General features: G+C 32.1%; 1 protein-coding gene across 3 annotated transcripts in view; it reads right to left on the reverse strand.

Moving 5' to 3' along the window:
• The window catches only part of Mtmr6 (Myotubularin related protein 6), a 112,094-nt gene that overhangs the window by 81,709 nt on the left and 3,210 nt on the right, over positions 1 to 27,175 (reverse strand). The window contains exons 1-3 of one of the 3 annotated variants that reach the window (XM_075310290.1): positions 18,589 to 18,741; positions 17,720 to 18,001; positions 8,404 to 8,520 (exon numbers count right to left, since the gene is read on the reverse strand). In XM_075310290.1, coding sequence (XP_075166405.1) covers positions 8,404 to 8,520; positions 17,720 to 17,953 — 351 coding nt within the window. In that variant the 5' untranslated portion in view covers positions 17,954 to 18,001; positions 18,589 to 18,741. Of the gene's footprint in view, positions 1 to 8,403; positions 8,521 to 17,719; positions 18,002 to 18,588; positions 18,742 to 27,175 lie in introns of those variants that run through there. The other 2 variants (XM_075310291.1, XM_075310292.1) reach the window with 2 other exon arrangements.

Consider the following 27,175-nt stretch of genomic DNA (forward strand, 5'->3'; position numbering starts at 1 on the left):
TAAAATTTTCGAAGCAATTCAAAAAACTCTAACAAAAGAAAAACGTTTTCGGTACACGTTTTCCAAACGTTTTTTTTCTTTGCGTGTACGGGTTTGGTGTCATCCTCTATAACCTAACCTAACCTACCCTTTTTCCTTCCCTGTTTTTTTAGTGCATTTGCTTTTTGCTGTCTTTTACATGGTGCGGGGGTTATCTTTCATTTTTCGGGATTAGAGAACAAAAATTAATATTCCATCTTCAGCGGTTGGTTTTTTTTTTTTGCTTTCTTGGAAGACAACTGGCAAACACATGGTTATGGTACACAACCATATGTTTCAGAATACTGTTTGCTTTTGGACTCATACGCGTAAATCTACGATTCATCATCTGTCACGATGTCATACACGTATTTCGGTGCATTTTTTTTTTCGACCAATCGATGTCACATGACCATCTTGCAATATCAGTTGGCGCACAGCATTCGAAATTCGTCTTGGAATTAACTACGACCTCAATTGAATTCACCATACCATCAATAAAAACTGGTCCTTGACGGAGCTTCATAGCTAAACATTGAATTCAGTTAATAGATGCACTATTGTGGAGTTAATCCAGGTCGAAAGTTGTAAATATTAATGTTCAAGTTGTTGTAAACAACACAAATGGAGCTCGAATGAAGGAAATTCAATAAAGACAATGCGAACAGAATTATATGTGAAAGTCCCATTATATGACGATAGTTTCCGATTGGTATAAAAACCAAAAATCTTCTGAATCGAAGTAATGCAAAGAAAGAGAAATGAGTTCAATGTGGTCAAATGGAAAATAATTGACATCCCGATTTATATGCACACAAAAAATTTTTTTTCTGATTCAATCACGAAATTAATTGATCCAATTAATTTTTTAATTGAAATGTCTTCAATCACAGAATTGATAGTATCAATTAAAAAATGAATTGACAGTCAATTAAAAAATTAATTGATCCAATTAAATATTTAATTGATACTATTAACTTGTGTGATTGATTTTTATTTCAATTAAAAAATTTGTTGAATCAATTAAATTTTTAATTGAATATTTTTTAAAACCCAATTAAGATTTTAATTGGAAAAATTTTCGTGAAATTTTTTTCTGTGTGTGAAAGAAATATCTTTTAGTTCTCTCTATATCTTTTAGTTCTCTATGTTAAAAAGGGATTTGTAAAATGTGTGTTTGAGAGTCCCAATAAATGACCTATAGGCCATTTACGTGGGCAGTTCAGAAACTTCTTAACCTAGCACAAAAAGCGCGATATAAAGGGGATTCGTTTTGTGGGGTTGAGGCGAATGCTCCTAGTGGCACTAGGTCGCGTTTTCTAAGGTAAAGGCTGGCGTAACTCGGTTTGACACAGAGTTACAACAATTTTGTTCATAACATAAATTTTTAAGGACAAAATAAGCTATCGTTTGTGATATCGTGCGTGTTTTTATTATTTACCGTTCTCGAGTTATGGCTCAATACGTCAACTATGTGGCCAAAACATTCGTTTTTTTTTAATTTTGAGGGACGAGCGGCACGTGTTAACTTCGTTTAATCGGGCTCAAATTTTGGCTATCCAAATATCTGGAAAGGGCATCCGTTTTGTGGGGTTAAGACGAACAAGATTCCGACATTTTTTTTTGCCCCATATAAGTTGCGGTCACTCTAATCTACACATATAGGTTCATCCAAATAATTTGGTTTGACATAAACTATTCCCCGGAAAGTATACGCAGATTTTATCAAGTTTGTCCTCTTTAGTTGTACTGCCTCTTGGAATAATCGGTAATTCGTATTTGATAAATTCTCGTTGATATATATCGGTTTGTTGCCATCAAGATCAATAAAGTTTAAGGAGAGCGTTTTATTGGACTTTTTGTATGCCGACAGAGCTTTGAGTATAAAGTTTTTATCGTAAGGGGACATCAGTTTGGCTATGATGACAACATCGGGAGAATTGTATTTTTTTCGTATTATTTCGGTTTTGTAAACGATTGATACTTTTTAATCGTGGACAAGGCACATTAATTTCTTTGCAAACATTTTGGAATATTAGATCTAGATCTTCATTATTTCTATACGGAATGCCGTTGAATCGTAATTCACATGCAACTATAAGACTATGAAAACTGTGTACTTCATTTACTTCGAACTTTAATTAAAATCAACTATCTTTTCCACAAAGACCTTCTGTGAGGCTCATTAAACCCTTTCTGCTTTTATTTACAATCTTTGTAGAAATACACGAATAAATCTAATTTGGGGCCAACCAAGAATCCAGTATTTAATCTAAATGGGGGGCAAGCGAAGGTTAAATTATATAATAATAGAAAATACAAACATTGGTCCTTATTCTATTATTGCCACTGTATGGTGAGTGTAGCACTTTGTGATGGGGGTCATATAAACTGTGACTCATATTCACATGTTATCCTTAGACATCATTACGCCTGCCATCGCGTTTCACTGCCAAAGCTATAAAACATTGTGAGATGACGTCGTTTGTGGATCTTTGTTGTCTCACTTGCTTTGTTGAATTGCGAGATGTTTTGACCCCACTTAAATCGACAATTGCTGGCACGTTGTGGTACACTTCAATGGAGGTGCATACAAAGATTTGTCTGATTGTCAAGGAAGCAAACAATTGACATGGACAAACTAGCATAGAAACTATAATTCTATCATGCCATTAGATTTACAGTATACTAAAGAATATATGTATGAAGGGGAAGTCCATATAAAAAATGGCATATGCATATTTTGTTTTGCCATTTTCCAGTATTTACATGTAACTCAAGAAGTATTTACAGAAATAGAGGGAAATGGGGATGAGCGGAGCATATTTAAAATTGTAAATTCAACAAAATAAATAATATAGTTCGAAGTTCTAGCGGCTTCCATTTCTTCAAGAAGTCAAATCAGGAAATTAAGCGATATGCGAGCTTATGTAGGTCTTCGTTTATGTATTTGTAGGCCTAAAAAATACTGCTTATTAGATTTCAGGCAAACTGGAATGAAAACTGCGGTATATATTCCCTCAAGAAATCAAATTGGCCTGCATCGATCAAATCTTAGATATCAACCAATTTTAGGAGCATCAAGAAGTTAAACCATGGATTTTTATTTGGGGCTATATTATAACCAGGAACAACAAAGCATATCTTGAAATCTGTACCAAATTTCAGGGCAATTGATTTTTTAGCATTCCTAACAATTGATTTATTGAGAGACGAGTTCGGTAAACATTTTTTTCACGTTCGTTTATTTCTATCGAAAATTTTGTCAACATTTTATTTCTATAGATAATTTTGTTAAAATTTTATTTGTATAGAAAATTTTGTCAAAATTTTATTTCTATACAACATTTTGTCAAAATTGTATTTCTATAGAAAATTTTTTCAAAATTTTATTTCTATAGAAAATTTTGTCAAAATTTCATTTCTATAGAAAATTTTGTCAAAATTTCATTTCTATATAAAATTTTGTCAAAATTTTATTTCTACAGAAAATTTTGTCAAAATTTTATTTCTACAGAAAATTTTGTCAAAATTTTATTTCTATAGAAAATTTTGTCAACATTTTATTTCTATAGAAAATTTTGTCAAAATTTTATTTCTATAGAAAATTTTGTCAAAATTTTATTTCTATAGAAAATTTTGTCAAAATTTTATTTCTACAGAAAATTTTGTCAAAATTTTATTTCTATAGAAAATTTTGTCAAAATTTTATTTCTATAGAAAATTTTGTCAAAATTTTATTTCTATAGAAAACTTTGTCGAAATTTTATTTCTGTAGAAAATGTTGTTAAATTTTTATTTCTATAGAAAATTTTGTCAAAATTTTATTTCTATAGAAAATTTTGTCAAAATTTTATTTCTATAGAAAACTTTGTCAAAATTTTATTTCTACAGAAAATTTTGTCAAAATTTTATTTCTATAGAAAATTTTGTCAAAATTTTATTTCTATAGAAAATTTTGTCAAAATTTTATTTCTATAGAAAATTTTGTCAAAATTTTATTTCTATAGAACATTTTGTCAAAATTTTATTCCTGCCCGTGTAAAAATTGCACGATCCAATCCTATCCACGGGAGCCACCGTGGTGCAATGGTTAGCATGCCCGCCTTGCATACACAAGGTCGTGGGTTCGATTCCTGCTACGACCAAACACCAAAAAGTATTTCAGCGGTGGATTATCCCACCTCAGTAATGCTGGTGACATTTCTGAGGTTTCAAAGCTTCTCTAAGTGGTTTCACTGCAATGTGGAACGCCGTTCGGACTCGGCTATAAAAAGGAGGTCCCTTGTCATTTAGCTTAACATGGAATCGGGCAGCACTCAGTGATAAGAGAGAAGTTCACCACTGTGGTATCACAATGGACTGAATAGTCTAAGTGAGCCTGATACATCGGGCTGCCACATAACCTAACCTAACCTAATCCTATCTAATAATATGAAATTGGATCTAATTGGATCTGTTCAGATATTGATTCACAGATATGCTATATATGGTGCTAGATCTGGTTAGATATAATTGCAGATCTCATCATACATAGTATAATATCTAATTATATCTGGCATATCTAATAATATATGCTGTGATAGGACCATACATAGGACTATATCTAATAAGATAACATCATATCTGACTATATATGGGGTTAAATACGGTCCAAAATATAATAAAAAAATCATGAACAAGTTAAAAAATTTTTTGAAATACACGTCTAAAAAAGTGTTCGAGATATACACACAAAGTCATACTGATCTGACTGAGGGGCCTGGACTCATTGGAGATCACGGGCTGCACTGAACTGATGGTCTATGCCGGACGACATAGTAGAACTGACTATATGGCGACACGGCATATGTTTGAGAATAACCTGGATTCAATTACCCCGAGCATAGAGGGACGAAAATAGGATACACTTTTGAAATCTCAACATCTATACTGACTGCTCGAAAATGACCGATGGTACAGGTAGCGGAATTTACTGCAAGGAGTTGGAACTTAAGAGTCCTTTAAGTTGGACGATAAATGCAGCATTTTTCAGGCTGAGATATTTGCTGCAAAAGCTGCGGAACTTCTATCGATGAGGCCGTTATTTAGATGCGATATCAGCATTTTCATCGATAGTCAGGCAGCTATAAAGGCCTTGGGAAGTACGAACATAAGGTCGTAGAGAGCTTGCGGTTCTCACTGAACAGCATATGTTAATGTTACTCTGTGCTGGGTACCTGGACATTATGGCATAACTGAGAATGAAGAGGCAGGCTAAGGAAGGCGCAGGTGACACGGCTAACTTAATTTCCAACGTTTTTCCTCCGCTGTCTTTGTTTATTTACAGGATCAATAGCAAATATGAAGATTTATGGAAGAATGGGAAAACACATGGTAAGGTTCGGTCTAGCGAATGATGATATTTGTAGATGGTGTCTGGATCCCGAGACTACGAAGGATTCATCTCACTTCCTGTGCCAGTGTCCAGCACTATCTATCAGAAAAAACAAGATACTGGGCTCTTATTTCTTTCCGAGTATGACCGACATGCGAGAATGCAGCTGATGAGTTTTTTCGCCTTCATCAAGGCATCGGGGTGGAGAACCTAGGCGCATCCGAAGGACACATTATCATAGAATGGACTTATTCCGGCCGGAGCGAGACAGACACGAAGAGATGGGGAACCGCAATGGACCTAACAAGTTGGCTGATAAATCCCCGGTCTGACACATAGATGGCGTCGCTAGTATTAAATGCATATTATTTTTATATAGTACCAACCTTCAAATGATTCGTGTCAAAATTTGACGCCTGTAAGTCAACGTGTTGATGATTATGAGCGGTGTTTGCAGCTGTTAACTCGTAATACACCCGAGTTCTTCCGTCGATATGTGACAATGGATGAACCATGGCTCCATCACTACACTCCTGAGTCCAATCGACAGTCGGCTGAGTGGACAGCGACCGGTGAGCCGTCTCCGAAGCATGGAAAGACTCAATAGTCCGCTGGCAAAGTAATGGCCTCTGTTTTTTGGGATGCGCATGGAATAATTTTTATCGATTATCTAGAGAAGGGAAAAACCATCAACAGTGACTATTATATGGCGTTATTGGAGCGTTTGAAGGTCGAAATCGCGGGAAAACGGCCCCATATGAAGAAGAAAAAAGTGTTGTTCCACCAAGACCACGCACCGTGCCACAAGTCATTGAGAACGATGGCAAAAATGCAGATCTGGCCTCCAGCGACTTTTTCTTGTTCTCAGACTTCAAAAGGATGCTCGCAGGGAAAAAATTTGGCTGCAATGAAGAGGTGATCGCCGAAGCTGAGGCCTATTTTGAGGCAAAACCGAAGGAGCACTACCAAAATCGTATCAAAAAATTGGAAGGTCGTTATAATCGTTGTATCGCTCTTGAAGGAAACGATGTTGAATAATAAAAACGAATTTTTGCAAAAAATGTGTTTTTCTTTGTTAGACCGGAGACTTATCAGCCAACTTGTTATGTTGAATAATAAAAACGAATTTTGACAAAAAATGTGTTTTCCTTTGTTAGACCGGGGACTTATCAGCCAACCTGTTACTATGGTCTAAGTGGACACAAATCCGCTAGTTCGGATTCGTGTCATCCTCCATAAATTTTCTGCTATGTCCCAATATTTAAGTTGCATTAGGTCAATATTTTTTTAGTATTGGTATGCCCACCTATGAAATAATTGGCGGTATTTGGCAGATTTCCAAACGCTGCAATGCATTTTTTAAGAACAATTTGCTATTTTTCTACGTTACATTTACTTAAAATCGCCAAACACAAAGCTACATTCGTATCAAAAATTTGCATTTTGGCTAGGTGACACATAATCCACGAATTTAACCAGCGAATTTATCTTCACACCTTTAATTTGGACTCCATAATTCTCAACTTGAAAGAACCATTACATTCTCCAAAAAAAGTTGAGACGTATCACATTGTTACCATTTAACCACTTTAATTTTGTGAGTGTATTTTATATCAATTTGTATGTATGTATTTTATATGTGACCACTGTTTGGCTATAGCCATTAGAAAGAGGTCGTCATAATAAAGGGTGATTCTTTTGAGGTTAGGATTTTCATGCATTAGTATTTGACAGATCACGTGGGATTTCAGACATGGTGTCAAAGAGAAAGATGCTCAGTATGCTTTGACATTTCATCATGAATAGACTTACTAACGAGCAACGCTTGCAAATCATTGAATTTTATTACCTAGAAAAGTTGGCAGAAAATCCGCTTTTTTATCGACAAATTTTGTTCAGCGATGAGGCTCATTTCTGGTTGAATGGCTACGTAAATAAGCAAAATTGCCGCATTTGGAGTGAAGAGCAACCAGAAGCCGTTCAAGAACTGCCCATGCATCCCGAAAAATGCACTGTTTGGTGTGGTTTGTACGCTGGTGGAATCATTGGACCGTATTTTTTCAAAGATGCTGTTGGACGCAACGTTACGGTGAATGGCGATCGCTATCGTTCGATGCTAACAAACTTTTTGTTGCCAAAAATGGAAGAACTGAACTTGGTTGACATGTGGTTTCAACAAGATGGCGCTACATGCCACACAGCTCGCGATTCTATGGCCATTTTGAGGGAAAACTTCGGAGAACAATTCATCTCAAGAAATGGACCGGTAAGTTGGCCACCAAGATCATGCGATTTGACGCCTTTAGACTATTTTTTGTGGGGCTACGTCAAGTCTAAAGTCTACAGAAATAAGCCAGCAACTATTCCAGCTTTGGAAGACAACATTTCCGAAGAAATTCGGGCTATTCCGGCCGAAATGCTCGAAAAAGTTGCCCAAAATTGGACTTTCCGAATGGACCACCTAAGACGCAGCCGCGGTCAACATTTAAATGAAATTATCTTCAAAAAGTAAATGTCATGGACCAATCTAACGTTTCAAATAAAGAACCGATGAGATTTTGCAAATTTTAGGCGTTTTTTTTTTTTAAAAGTTATCAAGCTCTTAACAAATCACCCTTTATTTGTGCTTTATTTAGTAGCCAGATTTCTTTAGATATTTGTATGACCATGAAAGAGATTGATAAAGTTTTAATGGACAAACAATCCTCTGGGATATATTTATCATAAATATTCAAGTTAATGAGAAAATCTCTAGTGTTCAGGTAGATTTATCAACCTTATGTAGTAGTTTAATAAATATTTAATAAACAGGAGAGTATATTTGTGTCAAATCATCACGCATTTGTGTTAATAATAATAGAAGCACTTCTATATTTTAGAATCCATGGAAAATAATTTTCAATGTCCCTGTAGTAAGTCACCACATATTAGATTGGCTAGCAAAACATCACGTTCTTTAAAATTAGGGTTGTTAATTTTTTGTGTTTTTTTTTTTGTTCATCACTTACCCATGTTTCTTTGTTACTATCTGGTTCAACAAAAATCAAATGTGTGGCCGTTAAATATAGTGTACCGACAATTGGATTTTTCGTATTGTAACGATCAATCATGCGGACATTTTCGACCTGAAAGAAAATTGAAAAAAACATGACAAGGTTGGAAAATCAATAAAAGTTTTATAGAATTATCTCCATGGGAGCTGTAGAATAAAATCATAGAGTATTTTTTTTTTTTTGTAATGTTAAATTGCAAATGTAAATAAATGACCTTTTACCATTTTTTTGCCCAAATATATGGCAAATAGTAAAATGTTTTCCACATTGCCATCATTTATTCGGTGGCATACTGTTTGAATGAAAAATAAGATACTTTTGTGAACTTCATTTCATTTGGAGATTAAAGTAAGATTTTGGTATTTTTTCTTTATTTATTTCCAGTATACAAAGGCCAAGCGTATACTATAGATTTTAGCGACACATAAATTCAAACATTTTAGTATCTCTTAAGATAATGATGAGGACAATAATAATAATGGAGTCCACGTACGAGAGCACGTATGATTAATGTTAACATATTTATTAGCACTCATACGTATATATGGCTTTGGTTGAGCTATCAATATCCTACATTGACTTATTAGTATTGTGTTATATACGAGAGTTGCCTTTTATATTTCGAGATTAAAGAAACAAAACTAATATTAATCATCGCAAATAGCTTTATTGTTTTTCAAAATATTCCCCATTAATCTATACACTTATTTCAGGTGAGAAGCGTTGACCTCTCATTTTATTTTACGTACAGGAATAAAACGAAGTCTTTCGGTGCCAAATCAGGAATATCGGCGCACGAACCTTCAAATCGAAGTTTCATGTGCTCAAAAATGCAGTTGTTTGAGCCGAAGCGTAAGAGCTTGCATTGTCGTGGTGAAGAGTGATCACGTTTGCCACCCTTGGTAGAATTCTACTAAAAATGGTAGATTTACAAATTTTCTATAGCGATCACATTTTGACAAAATTTTCAATAGAGGTAAAATTTTGACAAAATTTCCTATAGAAATAAAATTTTGACAAAATTTTCTATAGGGATAAAATTTTGACAAAATTTTCTATAGAGATAAAATTTTGACAAATTTTTCTATAGAGATAAAATGAAGAGGCAGATGTAATGGCTAAGGAAGACGCAGGTGGCACGGCTAACTTCATTTCCAACGTTTTTCCTCCGCTGTCTTTGTTTATTTACAGGATCAATAGCAAATATGAAGATTTATGGAAGAGACGATGGGCTTCTTCTATAGGCTGAAATCCTGATGTCATTGCAAAGAGAGGATGTGAGGTCGATAATAGGCATCATAACAGGACACAACACTCTGGGAAAGCACATGGTAAGGATCGGTCTAGCGAATGATGATATTTGTAGGTGGTATCTGGACCCCGAGGCTACGGAAGATTAATTTCACTGCTAGTGCCAATGTCCACCACTATATTTCAGAAGAAACAAGATACTGGGTTCTTAATTCTTTCAGAGATAAAATTTTGACAAAATTTTCTATAGAGATAAAATTTTGACAAAATTTTCTATAGAGATACAATTTTGACAAAATTTTCTATAGAGATACAATTTTGACAAAATTTTCTATAGAGATAAAATTTTGACAAAATTTTCTATAGAAATAAAATTTTGACAAAATTTTCTATAGAGATAAAATTTTGACAATATTTTCTATAGAGATAAAATTTTGATAAAATTTTCTATAGAGGTAAAATTTTGACAAAATTTTCTATAGAGATAAAATTTTGATAAAATTTTCTATAGAGATAAAGTTTTGACAATGTTTTCTATAGAGATAATGATTTGACAAAATTTTCTATAGATATAAAATTTTGACAAAATTTTCTATAGCGATAAAATTTTGACAAAATTTTCTATATAAATAAAATTTTTGACAAAATTTAAATCTATAGCGATAAAATTTTGACAAAATTTTCTATAGAGATAAAATTTTGACAAAATTTTCTATAAAGATAAAATTTTGACAAAATTTTCTATAGCGATAAAATGTTGATAAAATTTTCTATAGTGATAAAATTTTGACAAAATTTTCTATAGAGATAAAGTTTTGACAAAATTTTCTATAGCGACAAAATTTTGACGAATTTTTCTATAGCGATAAAATTTTGACAAAATTGTTTTTAGAGATAAAATATTGACAAAATTTTTTATAGCGATAAAATTGTGACAAAATTTTCAATAGAGATACAATTTTGACAAAATTTTCTATAGAGATAAAATTTTGGCAAAATTGTCTATAGATAAAATTTTAACAAAATTTTCTATATCGATACAATTTCGACAAAATTTTCTATAGCGATACAATTTTGACAAAATCTTCTATAGAGATAAAGTTTTGACAATGTTTTCTATAGAGATAAAGTTTTGACAATGTTTTCTATAGATATAAAATGTTTGCAAAATTTTCTATAGATATAAAATTGACAAAATTTTCTATAGAGATAAAATTTTGGCAAAATTGTCTATAGATAAAATTTTAACAAAATTTTCTATATCGATACAATTTCGACAAAATTTTCTATAGCGATACAATTTTGACAAAATCTTCTATAGAGATAAAGTTTTGACAATGTTTTCTATAGAGATAAAGTTTTGACAATGTTTTCTATAGATATAAAATGTTTGCAAAATTTTCTATAGATATAAAATTGACAAAATTTTCTATAGAGATAAAATTTTGACAAAATTTTCTATAGAGATAAAATTTTGACAAAATTTTCTATAGAGATAAAATTTTGACAAAATTTTCTATAGAGATAAAATTTTGATAAAACTTTCTACAGAGATAAAATTTTGACAAAATTTTCTAGAGAAATAATATTTTGACAAAATTTTCTATAGAGATAAAGTTTTGACAATATTTTCTATAGAGATAAAGGTTTGACAAAATTTTCTGTAGAGATACAATTTTCTATAGAGATAAAGTTTTGACAATGTTTTCTATAGAGATAATGATTTGACAAAATTTTCTATAGATATAAAATTTTTGCAAAATTTTCTATAGAGATAAAATTTTGACAAAATTTTCTATAGCGATAAAATTTTGACAAAATTTTCTATAGAAATAAAATTTTTGACAAAATTTAAATCTATAGCGATAAAATTTTGACAAAATTTTCTATAGAGATAAAATTTTGACAAAATTTTCTATAGCGATAAAATTTTGACAAAATTTTCTATAGAAATAAAATTTTGACAAAATTTAAATCTATAGCGATAAAATTTTAACAAAATTTTCTATAGAAATAAAATTTTGACAAAATTTTCTATAGAGATAAAGTTTTGACAATATTTTCTATAGAGATAAAGATTTGACAACATTTTCTATACAGATACAATTTTTGCAAAATTTTCTATAGAGATAAAATTTTGACAAAATTTTCTATAGCGATAAAATTTTGACAAAATTTTCTATAGCGATAAATGTTGACAAAATTTTCTATAGAGATACAATTTTGACAAAATTTTCTATAGAGATACAATTTTGACAAAATTTTCTGTAGCGATAAAATTTTGACAAAATTTTCTACAGCGATACAATTTTGACAAAAATTTTCTATAGAAATAACATTTTATTGGGTTTAGTAAATTACCCGAATTTATTCTGATAATTGGTTGTTGTTGTTGTAACAGCTTATTGTGATTTCACCCATTTTATGGTATACGCTTTGGTACTTCAGCTTGTGGCCAGATCGAGGAACTCTGCGACTAAGGTGGGGTGTCTGGTGGTAAGTTGGGTTGGTTTAGCTGGGCAAGAGAAAAGATGACGCGTGGTTGCAAATTGGACATACTATCAATCACTGATAAGTAGGAATTGAGGCGGCTGCACTTGCCTGATCTTAATTGGTCTAAAACTACCGTGGCCGTGGGAGGTTTCCTTCCTCCGGTACTATGGGCGGTGGATGGATTCAGAGAACAGGATTAAACTTGTAGCTTCTCACCGCTTCAGCTACAGCATCCCCATGAATCCTCTTCAAGCCTGTCTGGTACGCTGCTTGATCTAGAGGCTCTTTTTTGTAGCGTTGGATCTCGCACTCTAGATGATGTATATCAACCCTTACGTTCCTGGGCGGTTGTTGTGTATCCATGAGATGGTGGTTTGGATGATTACTGTCATAACAACCCAGAAGATACTGCTTTGACAACATGTAATTGTGTCTTCGCACAGGGATGATCTTTGTCTCCACATAAAGGTGATCCAGGGGTGTGCTGCGGAGACACCCAGTCGCAGTTCGAAGGGCAGCGTTCTGGCAGGTCTGTATGTTATTCCACTGCGTATCACTAGTCTGTGTTGTCCACACTGGATAGTTTACCACTGATTGGCCAATTGCCTTATAAGTAGTTAACAAGGTTTCTTTGTCCGCACCCCAAGTACTGCCGGCAAGTGACTTGAGGAATTTGTTTCTACCGCGGAGCTTATTACATATTGCAGTGGCATGGGTAGATGACCTGAAAAGGCTGTCGAATGTGACCCCAAGAATCTTGGGGTATTTTGTGGTCGGAATTATTTCGCCATCGACTCTAACATTCAACTGCCTTCCGCCGTCCATGCACGCAAAGAAAAAAAACGTTTGGAAAACGTGTACCGAAAACGTTTTTCTTTTGTTAGAGTTTTTTGAATTGCTTGGAAAATTTTAAACTTTTATCACCAAAAAAATTCGTTTATTACAAAATTTTTATTTTTTCAATACAAAAAATTATTTTTGAAACAACAGCACAGTCCATTTCGTTTATATCAAACATTGTTCTTTTCTAACTTTAGGTCTTTAACAAGACACATTTTACAGTTCAAAATTTAATATACTACAATGTAATGTGGAACATTTTTTCGAAATCTTCCGAACATATCAGGAATATATGTAAAAAAAAAAACAAAAAAAAAACTTTGGTCGAAGCAGGGATCGAACCCACGACCCTTGGCATGCAAGTCGGACGTAGCAACCACTGCTCCACGGTGCCAAACTAAATGTTTGTTTCTGTTAAATAAACTTTGTTTATTCGGTTCGTGGGCGCCGCAAGCTATGCTATATAAATATAACTTATATGGATATTTATCTATTGATGACCATAACAGGTACATAGCTCAGTGGTTAGTGTGTTGGCTTACAATGTGCATGGTCCGCGGTTCGATTCTCCGTCCAGGCGAAAGGTAAAAAAATTTTAAAAATTTATAAAATCGTATAATTTCTTCTACATTGTTGGTATTACAGGAAACGGTGTTAAGAACTAAAAAACAATTAGCAAGAAAACAATGTATTTTTTTTTAGTTTGTCTTTATGAAATTTTTTGTAAATCCTGGAAAAGAATAAACGTTTATCACAAAAAGTATATACTTTTCTTCCAAATACACTTCCTTACAGCGAAAAGCAAATGAGAAACGAACTTTGTTTGACTAAAATTTCGTTTGAGAGGAAAGAATTATTTTTTTGCGTGTGTAGTAAACAGTGTGCCTGAGGATTTGGTGGCAGATATCCTCAGATTTCTAGCAGTGAAATAACTGGTAAGATCAGCAATGTAGACATTTAAACGATCGCATATGTCATCAACAATGGGCCCTGTGCCCGATGCCGTCAGGAGGGTGTGGAATCGAGAACAGGTAGAGATTAAACAGTTCCGGAGATATCACCCCACCCTGGGGAACTCCCTGTTTAACTCTACGCGGTTTTGACATCTTATCCCTGAATTTCACGTACGACTTGCGACCGCACAGATAATTCAGAACCCAAAGCTTCGTTCCTGCCGGTGGGGACGTATTTTAGATGTCCTCGAATAGTTGACCATATGGAATCCCTTCCATAGGTCAAGCGCCACGAGGACCGTCCTATGACACGGCTTGGGCTGATTAAGTCCCCTATTGATATGTGTCGAAATGGCATGTAAGGCTGTCGTCGTACCGTGTACCTTACGGAATCCATGTTGATGGCGTGCAGCTGGAAAATTCTCCACAAAGCTAGGGAGGAGTAGTGCCTCAAGGGTCTTGGCTACTGGTGATAGAAGGGATATCGGTCTGTACGATTCACCTTTACTCGAATCTTTGACTGGCTTCAGTAGTGGAATCTCCTACCCATCTTCCAGACATCGGGTATAATGAGTGATTCCAAGGACAAATTGAGAAGTTTGGTCAGGTATCCAACTCCCAGTATTCCCAGATGCTTCAGCATTAGCATTGGAATTCCGTCGGGGCCCAGCGCCTTTGATGGTTTCACGCTGTTGATGACATTGGTAACTTCTGCTGTGGTAATTTGTGGTGCGTAGTCGGCTCGGAGACCACGTATGCGACGAGTGGCTCTCCTTTCGCTCTATCACTCTCGGGATGAGCGACAAACTGTCGGTTGAAGTATCTAGCGCATCTCTTCGGATCAGTCACAGCCACGTTGCCAAAGGTGACTGAAATCCCATCATCCCTCGTATCGGGGTTCGATAGGGTTCTCTCTGTTGACCACAATTTTCCTGTTCCTGTGCCTAGGTTTCATTGCTTCAGGTGCTCTAACCATGTGTTCCGCTTATGCTCGTCGACTATCTTACTAATCTCTAGATTTAGTTCCCTGATTCTAGGGTCAGCAGGGATAGCGCGACGGCGCTCATCACGCTCGTCTGCGAGTCCCACCGCTTCAGCTTGGACGTTGGGCCTCAATTGGGGACCGGAGCTCACTGAAGCGGCGATCTGTATATTCTCTGAAGCCTTCCCAGTTGGCTTTCATTTGGTTTATAAACGTCCGGCGTTCAGAGGTTTTGAAATCGGAGGGTCGGTTCCCAGGAAACATCATTTATCAGACCAGGCGATGCTAAAGATAAATCTGGCGAATTGCTGCAATCACCCATAATCCTCGTGGGGGCTTCTTCGTTCACCGTGCATAATGTGGAGTCATCTATCTGCTCTGGCAAAGCTATGCCTCAATGGCCATTACCCAAGAGAGAGAATGCCAAAGTTCATGGTGGGCATTAAAGTCTCCCAGAACCCGCACAACAGCCACTCAATGTTTGGGCTATAACCTGGAGCACAGCTACCAACCGGAGTTATATACCCAAGATGGTTGGATGGACAGCCGTTTCGGAATTACCACATTTCTCATCAGCATCCTCTACTTGCAGTAAAACTAACAGGTTGGCTGATAAGTCCCCGGTCTAACAAAGAAAAACACATTTTTTTTTGTCAAAATTCGTTTTTATTATTCAACATAGTTCCCTTCAAGAGCGATACAACGATTATAACGACCTTCCAATTTTTTGATACCATTTGGTAGTACTCCTTCGGTTTTGCCTCAAATAGGCCTCAGTTTCGGCGATCACCTCTTCATTGCAGCCAATTTTTTTCCCTGCGAGCATCCTTTTGAGGTCTGAGAACAAGAAAAAGTCGCTGGGGCCAGATCTGGAGAATACGGTGGGTGGGTAACCAATTCGAAGCCCAATTCATGAATTTTTGCCACCAAGACAACGCACCGTGCCACAATGACTTGTGGCACGGTGCGTTGTCTTGGTGGAACAACACTTTTTTCTTCTTCATATGGGGCCGTTTTGTCGCGATTTCGACCTTCAAACGCTCCAATAACGCCATATAATAGTCACTGTTGATGGTTTTTCCTTTCTTAAGATAATCGATAAAAATTATTCCATGCGCATCCCGAAAAACAGAGGCCATTACTTTGCCAGCGGACTTTTGAGTCTTTCCACGCTTCGGAGACGGTTCACCGGTCGCTGTCAACTCAGCCGACTGTCGATTGGACTCAGGAGTGCAGTGATGGAGCCATATCGAAGGAAAAACTGGGGTGTATTACGAGTTAACAGCTGCAAACACCGCTCAGAATCATCAACACGTTTTGGTTTTTGGTCAAATGTGAGCTCGCGCGGCACCTATTTTGCACAGAGCTTCCGCATATCCAAATATTCATGAATGATATGACCAACACGTTCCTTTGATATCTTTAAGGCCTCTGCTATATCGATCAACTTCATTTTACGGTCATTCAAAATCATTTTGTGGATTTTTTTGATGTTTTCGTCGGTACACAGAAAAAAATTTCACGAAAAATTTTCCAATTAAAATCTTAATTGAGTTTTAAAAAATATTCAATTAAAAATTTAATTGAATCAACAAATTTTTTAATTGAAATAAAAATCAATCACACAAATTAATAGTATCAATTAATTTTTTAATTGGATCGATTAATTTTTTAATTGAGTCTCAATTAATTTTTTAATTGATACTATCATTTCTGTGATTGAAGACATTTCAATTAAAAAATTAATTGGATCAATTAATTTCGTGATTGATTCAGAATTTTTTTTTTTGTGTGTAACCACCTCTTTCGGGCGTCCACTGCGTTCACCTTCCTCCGTGCTCATTTCATCACGCTTGAATTTTGCATACCAATCAATTATTGTTGATTTCCCTGGGGCAGAGTCCGGAAACTCATTATCAAGCCAAGTTTTTGCTCCACCGTATTTTTTCCCTTCAGAAAGCAGTATTTTATCAAAACACGAAATTCCTTTTTTTCCATTTTTTTCACAATAACAAAAGTTGCTTCACAAAATACGCTCTATCTCACAAACTAATTGACTTACAGTCATCAAATTTTGACACGAATCATTTGAAGGTTGGTACTATATAAAAATAATAGGCATTTAATACTATCGACGCCATCTATGTGCCAGACCGGGGACTTATCAGCCAACCTGTTATCCACCAATTATCAGAATAAATTCGGGTAATTCGGTGAAGTCCACATTTCGACTTTTGAGATTTCTGGTAATTCGTCTAATAACAAGCTCAAGACCCTAGTAGTCAAAGCTTACAATTATATATAATTTTATTGCAAATGTAATTAATCGATAAATAAATCAAAAAAATTATTGGCGAATTTTTAAAATAATTGATATCCACTATACATACTCTCAGGGCTTTTGTAAAAATATTTATATGAAATTTCCAATGCAATATTGACTTTTTCCTTCGAATTGGAAAACTCGATTTCAATTGTTTTTTTTTTTTTGTTTTTTGTTTGCCAAAAGTTATGTCCAAAATAGACTTTGTTTTCGATTTTTGCATCCCATAATTTACATATAATTTGCCCAAAATGACGAGTATATAAATATTGATGATTGGAAAATATCCCATTATATTTATATAAATATTTTTGGCGGAAAAACATAAAAATCACACACATTCATATTAAATTAATGTATAGTTGAACATAATCACAAAGAAGAACTATGAAATAGTGGAATTATCAATAAAATTTCAATGGAACTAACCTTTTTCAATACCAAAATATCATTGTAAAATATCGGTGGATCGGTAAATTCCTCCTCAATCCATGAGACAACTTTTTCGGAGACAAACGGTGGTACAGGTACACCCCATAGGCGTTTATTTTCAGGTTCTTCGGTTTCCGGTGAAATATTATCAAAACTTAACCGCAAAGCGGAAGTAGGCGACAATTGTCGCTCGATTTCATTGAATTTATTCATGAATCTTGTAAAGTCCATAGTATTTTAAAGTGAATAGGAAAAGAATGTCTTATTTTTTCCAAACTACTGGCAAGAGAGACAAATAGAAATTAAATTCAAAACCAAAAAAAAAACTCACATTTTTCACACAAATTGAAATAGAAAAAAAAAATTTCAAAGATGACGACAATTGTATTTGGTATAGAAATAAAATAATCTGGTCACGTGGAGTATATGCTTAGAAATTTCGTTTGATTACTTTGAAGTCACGAAGTACAATTGTTTTTTTTTTTTTTGTTTGGTTTATTTCGTTTGGTCGATATACATATAAGGTCTCAAAGGATACTACTACCACATTGAAAAATAAATACCACACAAAAGGAATCACTTTCACCTTTTACTTCATTAAAAACAAAAAAAACGAAATCCCCTCAACTCAATTTACACCTTTTGTAATCATCAGAAACACACACACACAAAGAGACATACTCCCGCGCACAAAAACACTCACTTACAGCTAAGTGTAGTAGTTGTAGTAGTAGTAGCAGTAGTCGAGTAATATCGAAACCTAATAACAAACACAAATAAATAAACCAAAGAAAAGGATGTCTCTAGGTTATGACACTGTTTCGTCCTTCCTTTTCGTCCTTTACGTTTTATCTACTGAAACATACAACAAGACTTTAAACTTTTTCCTTTCTTTTCTTTCGTTGTTAGAGCTGTAAATTGAAGAATTTCTACAGCTTAACAAAAATTACAGAGGATGGGTGTTGCTAGTTTTACTTAGTATACAAAACTTTCCGTGCACAATTCTTGAACGTATTCCGTACCGATATACCGATTTGTCCGAGGTTCAAAAAGAAACTCAGTAATGTCTGAGAGTATTACCAAATTCATATTGTCATAGGTTGTTCAAAAAATATGGGGGTTTTTCTTGTAGTTAACATTGGGAAATTTTATCTGTACTTGCGCACATTATTTCCTAATTCTCTTGGTTGGCTAAGAGCTATGGGAGAGCAAATGAGGAATATTTCATTCATGTTTTTTTTTGCAAATAGAAAATGTCCTAGGGTGGAGGTTATACACCATGAAAATAATTGAAAATATATAGAATTTCAGATTGGATTTGATAACAGATACTACCCCATACTAAAAAAAATATTTCATGTCCTTACAATGCGAACTTTTTGCGAACAAAATTTTTGTTCTGATTCGATCACGAAATTAATTGATCCAATTTATTTTTTAATTGAAATGTCTTCAATCACAGAGAAATGATAGTATCAATTAAAAAGTTAATTGAACTAAAAAATTGATACTTGATATTTTTATACCCTCCACCATAGGATGGGGGTATATTAACTTTGTCATTCCGTTTGTAACACATCGAAATATTGCTCTAAGACCCCCATATTCTGGGTCGTGGTGAAATTCTGTCCGTCCGTCTGTTGGAATCACGCTAACTTCCGAACGAAACAAGCCATCAACTTGAAACTTGGAACTTGGAACAAGTAGTGGGCCATATCGATTCACTTTTACGTATAGCCACCATATAAACGGACCCCCAGATTTGGCTTGAGGAGCCTCGAAGAGAAGCATATTTCATCCGATCTGGCTGAAATTTAGTACATGGTGTTAGTATATGGTCTTTAACAAACATGCAAAAATTGGTCCATATCGGCCTATAATTATATATAGCCCCCATATAAACCGATCCCCAGATTTGGCTTGTGGATCCTCTAAGAGAAGCAAATTTCATCCAATCCGGCTGAAATTTGGTACATGGCATTAGTATATGGTTTCCAACAACTAAGCAAAAATTGGTCCATATCAGAGAACTGCAACCGGTGGCTTTTTTTCGTATCGCAATCTTACCCACAAAATGTCGGTGGCAGTGAGTAAGGCACCAATTACCATGCGATCTTTTACATTGATACAAACGCGAGAATAAAAACACCACTAGTATATAACAATGTTCGTATGCAGTGTCTTGCAATCTTAAACCAATCGACATCGTAACAACGCTCGGTAAACAAAAAACGAGGTTGGCACTTAAGTGTGATTGCACTCAACAACAACAGTTACTAGCAGTTGGCATTAGCTCAAGAGAATTGAGAGAGTACCAAATAAGAGAATACCAAACTGCTGAGATATGGGTAACCAATTTGTGTGATTGCTTTACTATGGTGTTTTCGAGAAATCAACACTCATACTAACAAACACCGACAGTCGTCGGTTGCATTGGATATTGGTGGTTGAATTTTTTTTACCAATTGGTGTTTTAAGATTGCAAATGTTGGTGTTTACTAAATACATTGCTCGGTTGCGGTAGATCGCAGCCGTTCTCTGGTCCATATAAACCGATCCCCAGATTTTTAGCTGGCGGGACCTCAAAGAAAAGCAAATTTCATCTAATCCGGCTGAAATTGAGAACATAGACTATATACCAACAGTCTCTAACAACTATGCAAAAATTGTTCCACATCGGCCCATAATTACATATAGCCCCCATATAAACCGATCCCCAGATTTAGCTGGCGGAGCCTCAAAGAGAAACAAATTTCATCCGACCTGGATGAAATTTGGTACATAGTGTTGGTATATGGTCTCTAATAACCATGCAAATATTGGTCCATATCGGTCCATAATTATATATAGCACCCATATAAACCGATTCCCAGATTTGACCTCCGGAGCCTCTTGAAGGAGCAAAATTCATCCGATCTGGTTGAAATTTGGTACATTGCGCTAGTGTATGGCCGATAACATCTATACAAAACTTGGTCCATATAGGTTCATAATCATACATAGCCCCCATATTAACCGATCCTCAGATTTGGCTTGTGGATCCTCTAAGAGAAGCAAATTTCATCCAATCCAGCTGAAATTTGGTAGATGGCATTAGTATATGGTCTCCAACAACTAAGCAAAAATTGGTCCACATTGGCCCATAATTACATATAGCCCCCATAGAAACCGATCCCCAGATTTAGCTGGCGGAGCCTCAAAGAGAAACAAATTTCATCCGATCTGGCTGAAATTTGGTACATGGTGTTGGTATATGGTCTTTAATAACCATGCAAAAATTGGTCCATATCGGTCCATAATTATATATAGCCCCCATATAAACCGATTCCGATTTTACCTCTCAAGCCTCTTGGAGGAGCAAAATTCATCCGATCCGCTTGAAATTTGGTAGATTGCGCTAGTATATACTAGCCGATAACAACCATACCAAAATTGTCAAAATTTTATTTCTATAAATTTTGTCAAAATTTTATTTCTATAGAAAATTTATTCAAAATTTTATTTCTATAGAAAATTTTGTCAAAATTTTATTTCTATAGAAAATTTTGTCAAAATTTTATTTCTATAGAAAATTTTGTCAAAATTTTATTTCTATAGAAAATTTTGTCAAAATTTTTTTTCTATAGAAAATTTTGTCAAAATTTTATTTCTATAGAAAATTTTGTCAAAATTTTATTTCTATAGAAAATTTTGTCAAAATTTTATTTCTATAGAAAATTTTGTCAAAATTTTATTTCTATAGAAAATTTTGTCAAAATTTTATTTCTATAGAAAATTTTGTCAAAATTTCATTTCTATAGAAAATTTTGTCAAAATTTTATTTCTATAGAAAATTTTGTCAACATTTTATTTCTGTAGAAAATTTTGTCAAAATTGTATTTCTATAGAAAATTTTGTCAAAATTTTATTTCTATAAATTTTGTCAAAATTTTATTTCTATAGAAAATTTTGTCAAAATTTTATTTCTATAGAAAATTTTGTCAAAATTTTATTTCTATAGAAAATTTTGTCAAAATTGTATTTCTATAGAAAATTTTGTCAAAATTTTATTTCTATAAAAAATTTTATCAAAATTTTATTTTTATAGAAAATTTTTTCAAAATTTTATTTCTATAGAAAATTTTGTCAAAATTTTATTTCTATAGAAAATTTTGTCAAAATTTTGTTTCTATAGAAAATTTTGTCAAAATTTTATTTCTATAGAAAATTTTGTCAAAATTTTATTTCTATAGAAAATTTTGTCAAAATTTTATTTCTTAGAAAATTTTGTCAGAATTTTATTTCTATAGAAAATTTTGTCAAAATGTTATTTCTATAGAAAATTTTGTCAAATTTTCATTTCTATAGAAAATTTTGTCAAAATTGTATTTCTATAGAAAATTTTGTCCAAATTTTATTTCTATAGAAAATTTTGTCAAAATTTTATTTCTATAGAAAATTTTGTCAAAATTTTATTTCTATAGAAAATGTTGTCAAAATTTTATTTCTATAGAAAATTTTGTCAAAATTTTATTTCTATAGAAAATGTTGTCAAAATTTTATTTCTATAGAAAATGTTGTCAAAATTTTATTTCTATAGAAAATTTTGTCAAAATTTAATTTCTATAGAAAATTTTGTCAAAATTTTATTTCTATAGAAAATTTTGTCAAAATTTTATTTCTATAGAAAATTTTGTCAAAATTTTATTTCTATAGAAAATTTTGTCAAAATTGTATTTCTATAGAAAATTTTGTCAAAATTGTATTTCTATAAATTTTGTCAAAATTTTATTTCTATAAATTTTGTCAAAATTTTATTTCTATAGAAAATTTTGTCAAAATTTTATTTCTATAGAAAATTTTGTCAAAATTTTATTTCTATAGAAAATTTTGTCAAAATTGTATTTCTATAGAAAATTTTGTCAAAATTTTATTTCTATAAAAAATTTTATCAAAATTTTATTTTTATAGAAAATTGTTTCAAAATTTTATTTCTATAGAAAATTTTGTCAAAATTTTATTTCTATAGAAAATTTTGTCAAAATTTTATTTCTATAGAAAATTTTGTCAAAATTTTATTTCTATAGAAAATTTTGTCAAAATTTTATTTCTATAGAAAATTTTGTCAAAATTTTATTTCTATAGAAAATTTTGTCAAAATTTTATTTCTTAGAAAATTGTCAGAATTTTATTTCTATAGAAAATTTTGTCAAAATGTTATTTCTATAGAAAATTTTGTCAAATTTTCATTTCTATAGAAAATTTTGTCAAAATTGTATTTCTATAGAAAATTTTGTCCAAATTTTATTTCTATAGAAAATTTTGTCAAAATTTTATTTCTATAGAAAATTTTGTCAAAATTTTATTTCTATAGAAAATGTTGTCAAAATTTTATTTCTATAGAAAATGTTGTCAAAATTTTATTTCTATAGAAAATGTCAAAATTTTATTTCTATAGAAAATGTTGTCAAAATTTTATTTCTATAGAAAATTTTGTCAAAATTTTATTTCTATAGAAAATTTTGTCAAAATTTTATTTCTATAGAAAATTTTGTCAAAATTTTATTTCTATAGAAAATTTTGTCAAAATTTTATTTCTATAGAAAATTTTGTCAAAATTGTATTTCTATAGAAAATTTTGTCAAAATTTTATTTCTATAAAAAATTTTATCAAAATTTTATTTTTATAGAAAATTTTTTCAAAATTTTATTTCTATAGAAAATTTTGTCAAAATTTTATTTCTATAGAAAATTTTGTCAAAATTTTGTTTCTATAGAAAATTTTGTCAAAATTTTATTTCTATAGAAAATTTTGTCAAAATTTTATTTCTATAGAAAATTTTGTCAAAATTTTATTTCTTAGAAAATTTTGTCAGAATTTTATTTCTATAGAAAATTTTGTCAAAATGTTATTTCTATAGAAAATTTTGTCAAATTTTCATTTCTATAGAAAATTTTGTCAAAATTGTATTTCTATAGAAAATTTTGTCCAAATTTTATTTCTATAGAAAATTTTGTCAAAATTTTATTTCTATAGAAAATTTTGTCAAAATTTTATTTCTATAGAAAATGTTGTCAAAATTTTATTTCTATAGAAAATTTTGTCAAAATTTTATTTCTATAGAAAATGTTGTCAAAATTTTATTTCTATAGAAAATTTTGTCAAAATTTTATTTCTATAGAAAATTTTGTCAAAATTTTATTTCTATAGAAAATTTTGTCAAAATTTTATTTCTATAGAAAATTTTGTCAAAATTTTATTTCTATAGAAAATTTTGTCAAAATTGTATTTCTATAGAAAATTTTGTCAAAATTTTATTTCTATAGAAAATTTTGTCAAAATTTTATTTCTATAGAAAATTTTGTCAAAATTTTATTTCTATAGAAAATTTTGTCAAAATTTTATTTCTATAGAAAATTTTGACAAAATTTTATTTCTATAGAAAATTTTGTCAAAATTTTATTTCTATAGAAAATTTTGTCAAAATTTTATTTCTATAGAAAATTTTGTCAAAATTTTATTTCTATAGAAAATTTTGTCAAAATTTTATTTCTATAGAAAATTTTGTCAAAATTTTATTTCTATAGAAAATTTTGTCAACATTTTATTTCTATAGAAAATTTTGTCAAAATTTTATTTCTATAGAAAATTTTGTCAAAATTTTATTTCTATAGCAAATTTTGTCAAATTTTTATTTCTATAGAAAATTTTGTCAAAATTTTATTTCTATAGGAAATTTTGTCAAAATTTTATTTCTATAGAAAATTTTGTCAAAATTTTATTTCTATAGGCAATTTTGTCAAAATTTTATTTCTCTAGACAATTTTGTCAAAATTTTATTTCTCTAGAAAATTTTGTCAAAATTTTATTTCTCTAGAAAAATTTTATTTCTATAGAAAATTTTGTCAAATTTTTATTTCTATAGAAAATGTTGTCAAAATTTTATTTCTGGAGGAAATTTTTGAAGTACCACTTAGAGGAATGTTTTGCAAAATTTGACCAATCTACAAAATAGTTAAAAACCTACCATTTTTGGTAGAATACTACCAACTGTAGCAACCGTGAATACTACTCAAATCCATTAAAACTAAATTAAAAAAAAAAGAAGTTTAAAAAGTCAAAGATTTACAAAGAGCTAAAAATATATATTAAAAAATAAAACATATTGTGGGAAAATTTAATAAATAATATTCGTAAAATAAAATATATAATAAAAAACTACATATTATTACAATATCTATTCGAACTTATTGGACAAGAAGATTAAGGGAATTGACACTATGAAGTTACTGGCTACTACACATTTCCGTAGTCTTTTGGATAGATCTGGCCGGGTGAGATGATTCAATTTGGGTTTTTTATGTTAATTCCTTATGAAAATTATATACGAGTATTATTCTTCCCAAATTGAACCATTTCTTCACCACCTCTGTACATCAGTTGGGAAAAAATAGAACAATTGTAAATCCTTTTTTCTGATTTAAATCTTTATTTTTGGTTAATTGGCGGTTAAATTTGAGTCGAGGTGAGTCGACATATTCGGCGGTGGCGTCGACTGGAAAAAAATGGTCGGCGGCGGTGCCACTCAGCGGCTTTATTCTTTGTTAGATACATTGCTGAATTCACCTGATTGACGAACGATCACACAATTCCTTGTTTTTAGTCAACAACAATTACTGTGATTACTATATGAAACTGGTTTCAAGGACACAACAACAATTCTAACGACAATATTAGTAGTGTTTTTTTTTTTTCTTCTTTACAACGGGCTCTTCGAAGCTTACTTTTTGTTATGTTAGTTTGATATCAATTCAGGCTGTTTTACCCCTCTAATGTCCCATTTTTTTTTGCCAGCTGATTAAATATTCAATGTTAACGGTACAAAATCAAGAAATCGAATCAAGAAAAATGTATACGGTAAAATTCTGTATATGCTGCAAAGCCTCTAGATCAGTTTTAAACTAAGTTTTCTTTTTATTTTACCCATTTTTAATGTCTTAAGGTGTGTTTTACGAAATGCTTCCGGATTTAAAGAAGCCCGCCTAAAGGCGGGATTGAGCATTAGAGAGTTAATGTCCAATTCATTTAAACTACATATCATTACAATATCTATTCGAGCTTATTGGACAAGAAAGTTAAAATAAATATATAAGAAAATTTATACGAAAAACTCTTAAATATCCTCATACTAATAACCATTAAAAATTATGCAGTTTCATATACATATTATATAAATATTTAATATATATTATAAATATTTAAAATCCAAGGAGATAGAACAACAGTAACAGCAGGCATCCAACGCCCAAGAAATTTTCATTATCAAGAGCGCTTGGATCAGTAATTAGAAAAGCCTTTCTCCCGGTCTGAACAGAAATACTTTACACTATAATACATAGGGACTCCTTTTGGATTAAATTAGTTTATGTATAGTGGACACCTGCTATTTCAGGCTGAGACGTGTATGGTTAACACCCTGCCCAATAGAAAAATTTGGCATCGTTGGAAACATCAACGATTGGGATTATATAGTGATGGGCATTGTAGTTCAATGAAATGATCGCTCACTTCAGCTCTTTTTCGGTCAGTGAACTAGTTCGGTCAGTTAGTTCTCTAGTTCATTGTCGGCCAGTGAGGGGTTTCCAGTTCTTTTCTGGTTCATTTCAAATTCATAATAAATTACAAGTATATTGCGTTGTTTTATTCATCCCACAAAAATAAATACGAAAATAATCCCGAATAATTTATGTGCAACAAAAAGCGATATGAGTTTAAGGACTGAAAACTATGACAATGCCAAGGAAAGCAAAAATAACTGAGCAAACAAACTGTTTAGCTAGCTGAACTGACATGGTGAACGAAAAAGAACGATTAATGTGATCTAGTTCAGTCCGTTCATTTCAGTGATCCGTTCACTTGAACTAGTTCGTTCGCGAACTACCCAACTTTAGGATTATATCGTAATCTTGACATTCTTAATGAAATCTAGAAGCTCGTCCAAATCAATCTATGGATCCATGGATTTAAGTAGATCATACAGGTTCATATACTTTCAAAAAATCTTAAAATCTATTCTCAATTCTTACAATCAAAAATACTATGTTGTTCCGTCTCATGTACGTTGTATACATCACAATTTGAGTCATTTTCTAAACCGATTTTTCTTAGAAATTCTTTATTAAAGGAATGATCCACTTATAGCCGGTTAATCATCTTAATTGTAAAAGCGTATGCTTTGAAATTGTAAAACCACAGTTGGAAAAAATTAAAAAAAAAATTGTCGCCATTGAGCCTATATTCATAAATATATCGCTCGTTCCAGGCAACTCCAATTTGTTGCTTGAGCTGATTCATCATTTGGTTGGGTAAAAGCATGACATTCAAGGTTCTTCCGGCTTCTGCAGCATATTTTGCAAGTCGGTCGGCTTTTTCATTGAAAACAAGTAAGGAAAGCTAAAGTCGGGCGGGGCCGA

Source organism: Haematobia irritans, chromosome 5 (assembly GCF_050003625.1).
Source record: "Haematobia irritans isolate KBUSLIRL chromosome 5, ASM5000362v1, whole genome shotgun sequence".
Taxonomy (NCBI): Eukaryota; Metazoa; Arthropoda; class Insecta; order Diptera; family Muscidae; genus Haematobia; species Haematobia irritans.